This window comes from Ammodytes marinus (assembly GCF_949987685.1).
Source record: "Ammodytes marinus genome assembly, chromosome: 15".
In the NCBI taxonomy this organism is placed as follows: Eukaryota; Metazoa; Chordata; class Actinopteri; order Uranoscopiformes; family Ammodytidae; genus Ammodytes; species Ammodytes marinus.
Window position 1 is genome coordinate 5,788,953 of NC_137219.1, and position 10,247 is coordinate 5,799,199.

The 10,247-nt window shown below is 40.1% G+C and overlaps 1 protein-coding gene across 1 annotated transcript; it reads left to right on the forward strand.

Annotated features, from left to right (window-relative positions):
- Positions 1-1,426: 1,426 nt before the first annotated feature.
- On the forward strand, positions 1,427-10,247 carry sav1 (salvador family WW domain containing protein 1). The gene is made up of 5 exons (XM_080041969.1): positions 1,427-1,731; positions 2,619-3,167; positions 6,146-6,416; positions 7,055-7,210; positions 8,218-10,247. Exons 1-5 carry the CDS (start codon positions 1,638-1,640, stop codon positions 8,429-8,431), a joined length of 1,284 nt encoding a protein of 427 aa, XP_079898095.1. The 5' UTR covers positions 1,427-1,637; the 3' UTR covers positions 8,432-10,247.

Here is a 10,247-nt window from a genome sequence, read left to right on the forward strand (position 1 = left end):
TTTGGGGTCCAAAGGCAACCATGAACTACACTTTTTATTTATCCAAAAAAACTCTAAAATATATGTGTCACCGCTGTAAACCTTTGTGTAACAGATGCAGCTAAGGGCTTTTTTCTACTTACCTTGTTTAACGCTAAATTATACAGTTTTAAATATGAAGTTTTTTTATTTTATTTTAAGCAGTGATTAACACATGTTGCGTTGGACCTATGAATAAGTGAATGTAGGGTAACACTGTAAAGAAAATGTGCTATTTTACAGTAATTTATACTTTCTATGATATATGTTTGAAAGCAATAGCTTTTACTATAGTATACAGATGTAATAATGACACTATATTTCTCAATGGGAAGAGAAAAGCAATACTTAGGTGCACTTTCTGTAGAAGTGTTCTTTGTCTGTGTTGTCAAAGAGATAATTAAGTTAATCCGTCTCGAGTTCTTAAATACACAAACCTGTCGGAAGGTGAAATTATGTAAACAGAAAAGTCAAATAATGTTGTGAGCCTTTTCAAGGTATAAGCTTTCGCTTAACACTTCCTGAAGTTATGTTAACTTTGAGTGAATGTCATGTGGCAATACTTGCTATTTAAATAACGTTTTATTGAAAATCCTACAAACTGTTGCAATATATGTAAAGCTGTGTAATGTGTCAAAGCTGTGCCATTATGAGTGTTTCAAATCTAATAAAGGACCTTTTCTGTCATTTCCACAGCATAAGCACTAAAGTTGAACAACAGGGTAATGTTTTTTGTTGAAGGTTTAAATAAAAATACATGGATTGTGTTTGGCTGGATTTGTTTTTCTGTGCACATGTTTGGAGGACATCCTCTATGCTATAGGCTACTCAAGTAGGCTACTACCTACTGTAGCCTAATTGAATGCAATTTTAAGCTGTACTTGCCTAGTTCTATTTTGTTACTTAATGTTATATGGTACGTACGTTATACTTCTACTCCTCAACCCATTATATATGTAAAAAAAATTACTTTTTACTCCACATTTATCTTAACCTTTTTCACAATATTTCAATATTGAGTAGCCTATAATCAGCTGTATTTCGACCATCGGCAACATTAAAGTTGTGCTTATGAGAATACATTTATAAATGCAAAGAACTTTAACTTGCAATACAATTATGTTCTACTTGTTCTAGCCAACTTGTTTGAGAAAGCAGGGGTGAAGGCTTTGTAAAGCCTAAGCAACTAAGTTAAAATGGTCCCAGTTATTTTTATTATGTCAGTCATTGGTAGATAAGTCAAAATATCTATCCATCCATCCAGTTTTTTTTCCTTTCAGCTGTGTGTCATACTTATGATAGATGAGCTTTTGTTTTTCAGTATCCCTATCCGCCTGCAGAGCTGCACACAGTTTGGTTTAGTGGGCAGGACCGTGTACAGTAACCAGTCCCAGTCCCGGTGAGGAGAGACCAGCGGTGGGAGTGGAGACGCAGCAAACCTCGGACTAGGACCAAGCGGGGAGGAAAACATTTCGTCCAGCAACTAAAATGGGATTCCTAGCCTAATTGATCTTTAAAATAGCTTTATAAATATGTATTCCGATCCAAGTTGAACCCAAAGGATTGTGCCATGACATTACAGCGCCCTTGTCGGTGTTGTTGTTGATGTATTTTGAGTTATGCTCTCACGAAAGAAAAGTAAAAACGAAGCGTCGAAACCAGCCGAGGTCCACGGGAAATATGTGAAGAAGGAAACGTCGCCGCTCCTGAGAAGTAAGCGTCAGTTAGCCACTTAGCTCACAGTTAGCATCACTTAGCCTGTTACAAAAAGTTAACTTTAGTGCCTTTAAGTAGCTTAATAACTACAACAAACAAACCGAAGTAAATCTGTGCAAACATACTATCATAATAGTGTCGCTTATTAGCTAGTAAACAACAATATATTCGCGTGTTTTGTACATTTAACTAAACAAGCTGCTAAGTGCTAACAAGCTAAATGTTTATCATCTGGCTACATTAAAGTCACCTGCATTTTCAAATAAAAGAGATAACTGCAACTTATAAGATGAATAGCAACTTAATAAGTTGGCTATTTGAACTTACGTCAACTTTTATTTGGGGCTTATTGCTCACACTGTAATTGTAGTTACCTGTTAGTTATCTCACATTTGCCCATCTGTAGAAACAGAGTTCACATTACTGAGTGTTGTCATCTGTCTCTGTCTTGTGTCACTGCCTCTTCTGTGACATATTATTACTATACATTGTGTATCTTTAGGAGCTAAACAATTTTTACTCTTACTTTGTATCTAGTAGCAGAGGTGGGAAAAGTTATAAAAACTTAAATAAGGTATCATGATTGGTATCAAAATGTCTGAAATCATTCTTTTAAAACTTGTATCTCTTTTTTTCTGACATTCTGATTTACAAACAGAAAATAATACCATCAACCATTTTTTTTATTTAAATGTAATAATTTACAATAAAAAAAAAATCACACAGATCAGCATGGCTTGATATTACACATAAGTGGCATAATATGATTATTATTTTTGATTATTTGTTCGTTATTATCCTGAATGCTTTTTGCTGCTACTGCTGTGTTACTATGTTGACTTGCTAACTGACAGTTGCACCTGCCTTTGTTTACCTTGTGGCAGATCTTATGCCCTCATTCATCCGTCATGGCCCAACTATTCCCAGACGTGCCGAGGTCCCTCTGCCAGACATGGGGCCTTCTTCCTACCCCGTGGCTCCCCGACAGGAGCCCGTGGTGTCCCGTAAAGAGGGCTTTATGCGTCCCGCCGTGCAGAGAACCCCTCACGAGGTGGCCCGCAGAGAGAGCCACCGCATGTCAGCACCTCCGTACCTGCCCCGTAGCCTGGGAGACCTGCCCCACGAGTACGGGGGCTCCTCACAGTCCTTTCTTACAGACGTGAGCCCCATGTCGGAGAATGGTGACCGCTATTATTACCCCTCTGAACCTTACTATGACAACCAGCAGCACCAACAACAACAACAACAACAACAACAACAACAACAGCAGCAGCATCAGCAGCAGCAGCAGCAGCGCCAGCAGCAGCAGCCCAGGAGGGCCCCGGACCGCTTCCCTCCTGAGGACTATAGATACTATGAGCACAATGAACACAACTTCCAAAGAGTTCCACCAAGACAACACACACCACCCGCTCCCAGCAGACCCCCGTCAGGTAAAACATGATATCATCTTTTTACAGACTTGTTTCCATATTTATTTCTTTAAACCTCCTACAAGGAACTTTTATAATGTTTATGAAACAGTCTAATTTTTGTTTTCTGATGATCATAAATGACCTGTTGCCAGCAATCGGGAGCATCGGTGAAAAGAAAGCTATTTTTATATAGTTAATATTAAATACTTTGCTTGGGTCTGAAATCTCCGCCAACTCTGACAAAACTATTTAGGCGAGCGGAACATCCTGTGTTTTCCCCAACGGTACTAAATTAAACTTTTCCTTTGCTTCACCATCGTCATTACCATTATTAGTCTGACAAATGCATTACGTCATCGCCATGCATCCTGCGGTCTCTCTTTTACTTGTGTCCTAAACAAATGCACGTGCTCCCGGCACACGCAAGCAAAGATCTTTAGGACAGCAGACGCTGGTGTCGTAACACTAACAGTTTTGTCTAAAGGTGCTGCAAGAATGATAAAAAAGCTGAAAGCTCCTCGTAGCAACTTTTAAGGGAAGAAAACGAGGGAGAGTGACAAGAAATAAGAAGCAATAGAGAGTTCAAAATGAAACAATCAGGAGATGCATTCTTGAACGGTACACAGGGTCTTGGAAAGTACTCTACATGTCAGGCCTTCGTAGTCCCTTCAGGGAAATGAACTCAGATTTTAATGGGCTTTTTGTTCACAGAATAAGTGGATCTTTGGGGATAAATTAAATCATAGCAGCAAGTTTATAACTTTTTGTCCCAAAAGAATCAACGAAAGTGTTTGTGCAAAGGGATGACAGCTGTGTTGAAAAGTGTTTTGGATCATTCAACAACCACTCCGAAAGGAACTGTTGGTTTCCACTGAAAATCTAAGAATAGACCCATTTCATTTCAATTTGCCTTAGGAATTAAATATTTGTATTTTACTGCTCACATTGGAAACACTAGTATTATGCAAGTATGTCATTTCCATGAGAACAAATGTTGAGGGTGTTGCAGGAACATTCTTAATCACTCCAAATGACAGAGATCCTTTTATTTAGTGACTGACTTAATGTCATGTCTATGGTTTAGTTAGTATGTGTCTCATATCATGGAGCCTTGTTTGGAGGGAAGTTAAACAAGCATTAGGGGCTCTGCAGTTTTCACCTCTCTGTTTGCTGAATCTTTCTGCCGACAAACCAGCAATTTGCCGACCGCCCCCAGTGAAATGCCTCAGCCTCAGACTGCACACTACTATGAATCATCTGTATACAAAGGCTAGGCACTGCTCTGTGTACAGTTACATGACAGACATAATGTGAGTGAGTGAGTGCTAAGCAGAGGAGTCATTTAGGGGCGTTAACTACACATGATTTACAGCTCATTTGCATCCTTTTTTAACTTTCCGTTACTGGAAGCATTTTTTTTTTATCCACTCGGCTTGTTCCAAACATATTCAGGTTTCTGAAAACTGCAGAGGAAAGCATCTTGCATCGGAAATCACATCAAATTTTAGATGCTGGGGGACACATGCAAAACAGTGAACCTTTTGTGTATTAAATGAAAAGGTCTGTTTTTATTGTCGAAATGCGATGATCACTGACTAAATTCAGTACAACTAACTGCGTCACCATTTGTAAATATAGAAGTCCACTGTTGACTGCATCCATACAGTAGAACATTCTTGTGATGCATTGCTCTTTAGGTCTGCAGTGTTTATGGCTCTTTGCCACGCTACTGAGGGAAAGGGCAGAGTGAGATGATGATGATGATGATGAGGTGGTGGTGGTGGAGGCAAAGGAGGAGAAGTGCATTTCTTGCAGAGCGCTCACACATTCCTTCCCTTCACTCAGCAGCTGGCAAAGAGCTCCGGCTCTGTGTTGCTGTCACTCTCGTGCAGTATTTATCAGATTGTAGCCGCCATTTTGCTGTGAAACTTTCATTCTCTCTGCACATTTTCTACTGTGTTTTCCAAACCCCGTTCGTCTGGGTCCCTCCAGACTCGTCAGCTTTGAGTCATGATACAAGTTCTCATCTAACTCGTTCACACAGCTGTTAGCTCCACATTCCTCCCTGACATTATTTCGCCAGTAAAAAAAAAATAACGAAAAAGTGCAGGACCTGTTGAATGAACCCATTCTGCTGGGAATGCTTTTACAGAGTTTTTGGGAGTTCAGTGGTTTGTTCCCCACTTCCGGTGAAAGTGCAGGCGTATGTGTGTGTATGAATCTCTGCCTTCCTGGCCAAGCCTAACACTGCTCCCATTTCCTACCATTCATCAAATGATGTCAGTCATAATAAGATGCTCCGTCACTCACAGAAGAGTCAAAGGGATTAATGCTGTCTTCACATGCTCCTGAGAAAATAATGTTATATTTGTTATATTGAAATTTCACAAAGTAAAGTTACGTTTCTTTAATTTTGTGATAACTGGATGACATTATTGACTGCATTTTTTAAAAAGTAAATACTAACTCTATCGGAATACATTTTGAAAACATGCTTTTATTTTGGCTAATGGATGGATATACTATAATATGCAATTACTCAAAAATAAATGATAGTTTCTTTGCTGCCCTGAAACATCTTGCAAACAGTACAACCTCAGCAACTAGGGTATCAACTAAATTTTCCATTAGTTATTACTGCTTTGGACTGGGCCTTTCATATGCTTGTAACTTGTAAAAAAAAAAATATTTTCAAGGAGCATGTGAAGACAGCATAAGCATCCCTGCGTCAGTCATGCTTTAAGAAGCGATTCATCTGCATTCCTCCCATATGTTCAGTCGCATGACCTTTCTAAAACGCTGAACATTCCTCTTCTACACACACATGACCCTTTCCCACGCATGTTGTCCTAAAGCAACGTCCAAAAATACTTTCTTGTCTCCCAGAGGTGCTGCTTGCTTCTCGCTAGCAGCTGTATGTTTGGTCAGGCATCTCTCTGTCCCTGCTCTCCCTCAACGTTGGCTAAAAAACCCAAATGTTTGTTTACCTCCTCCAGGCATTGGTCGAATACAGGCCAAGTCCCTGGGGAACCTGTCCAGTCTAACGGCAGACGACCTCCCACTTCCCGGAGGCTGGACCGTGGACTGGACCATCCGCGGCAGGAAATACTACATCGACCACAACACCAACACCACACACTGGAGCCACCCGCTGGAGAGGGAGGGGCTCCCCCCGGGCTGGGAGAAAGTGGAGTCGGCCGAGTTTGGGGTCTACTATGTGGACCACATCAACAAGAGGGCACAGTACCGTCACCCCTGTGCTCCGAGGTATGGCAACACTACAGCGTGGAAAAAGGGAGAAGGGTTTTATGAATCCAAAATGAATCCAAAATGTTTTCACTTTCATTTGATCCTTTTCCTACAATGCTACAATGAACTCACTGGAAACTTCTTTTTTTATATAGTTTTAACTTTTCCCCCCTATAAAAAGGTTCAACCTGATTTACAAGCACAGTCTTTTTGCTTTGTCCAAGTTGGTTTTATATGTCTCTCTCAATCTGTACTTCATTGCACACTTTTGATCTTGATTCACTCTGCACAATTGTCCTGCTCCCCCCCTTTTTTAATAGCCTATTTCAAATATTTCTCTATTAACATTTTATTGTAAATATTGTATTTATACTCTTAAAGATGCCTTTTACTTATATTCCCTATGTTTATGTTAATTATGTTTATTGTGTACACGATCTGACCACAGCAAAGAGAGATCGTACCTGGTTCTGATTGTACTGATTCTAAAGAAGGAAGGTATAAACCTTAATGGTAAATGGTAAATGGACTTGACTTATATAGCGCTTTTCTAGCCGATTTTCTCAGCCCCAAAGCGCTTTACATATCTTACCACATTCATCCATTCATACGCACACTCATACTTAATCCTTCATCGTTCCCTCTGTGTGTTGCAGTGTGCCCCGCTATGACCAGCCTCCACCCTTACCTCCTCCTGTGGCCTACCAGCCTCGCCCTGCAGAGAGGAACCAGCCCGTGCTGGTGCCAGCCAACCCGTACCACACCGCCGAGATCCCAGACTGGCTGCAGGTCTACGCCCGCGCCCCACTCAAGTGAGTCCTATTACTGCTCCAGCCATCACTCTCTCTTACATCACTGATTACAAGTCTGCCAGTTATTCTCTTGATTAATCATTATGTCTATAAAATGGTTAGAATTAAAGATTTTCCTCAAGGCCAATGTAAATGTTTGTTCAAATGACTTGGTTACTTTGTGCACCAACCAAGTGTCGCTTGCATTGGCTCTGTTAAAATGTATATGACGTATGCAAGGAAGCTTTCGATGAACATAACGCTAACAAGTTGTGGAATTCACACCCACTTTTGATGCCAGTTAGTTAGTGAGTTTATTTTAAAATATTATTACTATAACAGTAAATTTGCTCATGGAACTTCCTGATATCTGTATAGAGTTGAATCAATCCTTTTGTGATGAATACTGTACATTTTTAAAGATTCACCAAGGCTGCATTTGCACGCACATTTGGACTGATGTGTCATAGTAGGTCAAACACAGGTGTTACTAATAACAATAACAACAGTGTCTCAGTGAGCCAGCTGAAAACAAAGCAACTAAATGGAATTTAAAAACGTCTCTTGGTCTTCCACTGTCGTCATGGCGAGAATAGAACATATCTACCAGATGTGAGACAAGCCCATTTTCCCCTTGACGTCATTCTTTGGCTCCAATTAACATCAGCCAGTGGCGTTTTCATTGTTGATAAAGGTTGATAGGTTTATTAAAGCACATTGTGTGCCTTAAATACATGTTGAATGCATTTCCTTTACATCAAATGCAGTGTTCTTCTCTTCCTCTTTATGGGAATCTTTCCACCTTTTTTTTTATCATATATTAATTTTCATTATTCAATCATAGTGCTTTAGATAGGTTTTACGGAGATAATATAAGTTCATTATTGAAACCTTGACTTTTTCATACCTCGGTATACCTTGAAACCGGTTATCGTCCCGTGCCTAATTCAAATAAAACAGGGGATACACACTCCACTCCCATTCATTGTCACACAAAGTCCCATCCATATGTCCCCCTTGTGCATCAGGTATGACCACATCCTGAAGTGGGAGCTGTTCCAGTTGGCAGACCTGGACACGTACCAGGGCATGCTGAAGCTGCTCTTCATGAAGGAGCTGGAGCACATCGTCAAGTCCTACGAGGCGTACCGGCAGGCCCTGCTGTCGGAGGTGGAGTCTCGCAAACAGCGGCAGCAGTGGTACGCCCAGCAGCCCAACAAGAACTTCATAGGGAACATGTGACACTCTCCTGCCACCACGCCTCTTCTCTTGAGGGTTTCCACAAGCTTTGGGAGCGGTCACCAAAACCTCTCTCTTTGAAATCCTGATTGACTCTTAATTGCCTCTTTACCAAACACATCTGTGCCTTCGCTTGATCCAAATATATCAGCCAAGAAAGCCAAGACACACATTGGCGGTTGGATGGGGGTAAGGGGACCCTCCTTCTCCTCCTCTCAAAGTGACACTACATTTATGAATGACCATGTGACTGAAAAAACACTACTCCAATGAAGAAGAAAAACCAACCTATAATGTGCTACATCTGGGGAGAGAACTGCTTCGTGGTGCCATTTTACAGCCACTGCCTCGCTGTATAGATTTCAGTTTTTAACTTTATCTGACTGAGGGAGAACAGTCATCTAAAAAAAAAGAAAACTACGGATATTTGTTCAAAAACATCCTAAGAATTGTGCCTTTTTTTAAAATAAAAAAAATAAAACGCAGCATTTCGACGATGTCTGCTCACGTTTTGTACAAAGCAAGTTACTCTGTCACTTTTTCCTGTGTGGAGAAAATGACCGGCAGCTTCTTCGATTATCCCGTTGTGCTTTGTTACAAACCACACTCTTTAACATTACAATAAAAAGTGTGCCTTTTTCTTTTCTTTTTTTTTAATGACATATCCTTTATAAGACAATCCACCAAAACTTTCACAGATATTTAAGTTTTGATATGAAACGTGTCTTTTTTTTAATTTAAATACCCTTTTTTGTTTGTTTGGATGAGGCATCACATTTGATGCAGTGGGTTTGAGCATCTCTCGGGCTCTTTGGCATTACTGTACGTCAGGAATCTTCTTGTGTTTGTGTATAAATGAAAACATAAATAAGCTACTGGAACTCTAAAAGACACATTAAGTTTTGCCAAACGAGTGCAATTCAACTTTGTTTATGGTCGTTACATTCTTTGTGGATATTTCTCGCCTCGGTAATGCCTTAATCTCATGGACTGACGTTCTATTCTGTGGAAGAAAGTGCAGATTCCTTTGAAGAAAGCTCTATTGATCGCCAATCAATCAGCTTAAAGGAATAGTTCAACATTTACATTTTTTTAGCTTTTTGCCTCACTCTCCCGCACAGAAACCGTTCCTGTTACTGCGTGCATTTTTTATATAGAAATGGGCAAAGGTCGCTCACCCAGGTTAGCTTAAAATTATCAACATAACTTGGTAAATAGGCAAGTCCCAACAAGCACACAGGAGCATTCAGTTATGTTGTACAGTGTATATCTTTTGACCTGCTCCCCTTGACTACCAGTGTTTGAGCTAAGCTAACCTGGATGAGCAACCTTTGCCTATTCCTATCGAAAATTCTTGCACAGATACAGGAACAGTTTCTGTCGCCTTTTCTTGAGCCGGAGATTGAGGCCAAAAGCTAAAAATTCAAAATATTGAACTATTCCTTTAAGCCCCTCTTAGGATGCTCAGAAATGTTTTTACACTGGAGGTTTAGTCTGGTAGAGACTGGTGCTAACTTCTAAATCAATCAAGGACACTGTTACTTTCAAAATATACAAGGACTATATTCAAAGTGAAATAAAAGTGTCTATATGTGTATGTATGAGAGTAATTACGAATGCAAACATTTCTGAATGTCCTAAAAGGTGATATCTGATGAGGTGACACAGTGGAACAGGTTTGTTATTAACCTGTCTTCTCTTCAACTAGTCCTTCGCTATGCAAGAAGGTCTCGAATCCATCGCATCTTGTCAGAATGGTGTCTTCAGTTTTGTACATATCTGATGTTGTGGATTACAAATACAGGACATAAGCAATAAA

What these genes read in the sequence shown, in the direction of transcription:
- sav1 (XM_080041969.1), top strand. Translation starts at nt 1,638, where the DNA reads ATGCTCTCACGAAAGAAAAGTAAAAACGAAGCGTCGAAACCAGCCGAG. An exon ending in AACGTCGCCGCTCCTGAGAA is followed by an intron (nt 1,732 to 2,618) that starts GTAAGCGTCAGT and finishes ACCTTGTGGCAG; the next exon opens with ATCTTATGCCCTCATTCATC. An exon ending in TACGCCCGCGCCCCACTCAA is followed by an intron (nt 7,211 to 8,217) that starts GTGAGTCCTATT and finishes CTTGTGCATCAG; the next exon opens with GTATGACCACATCCTGAAGT.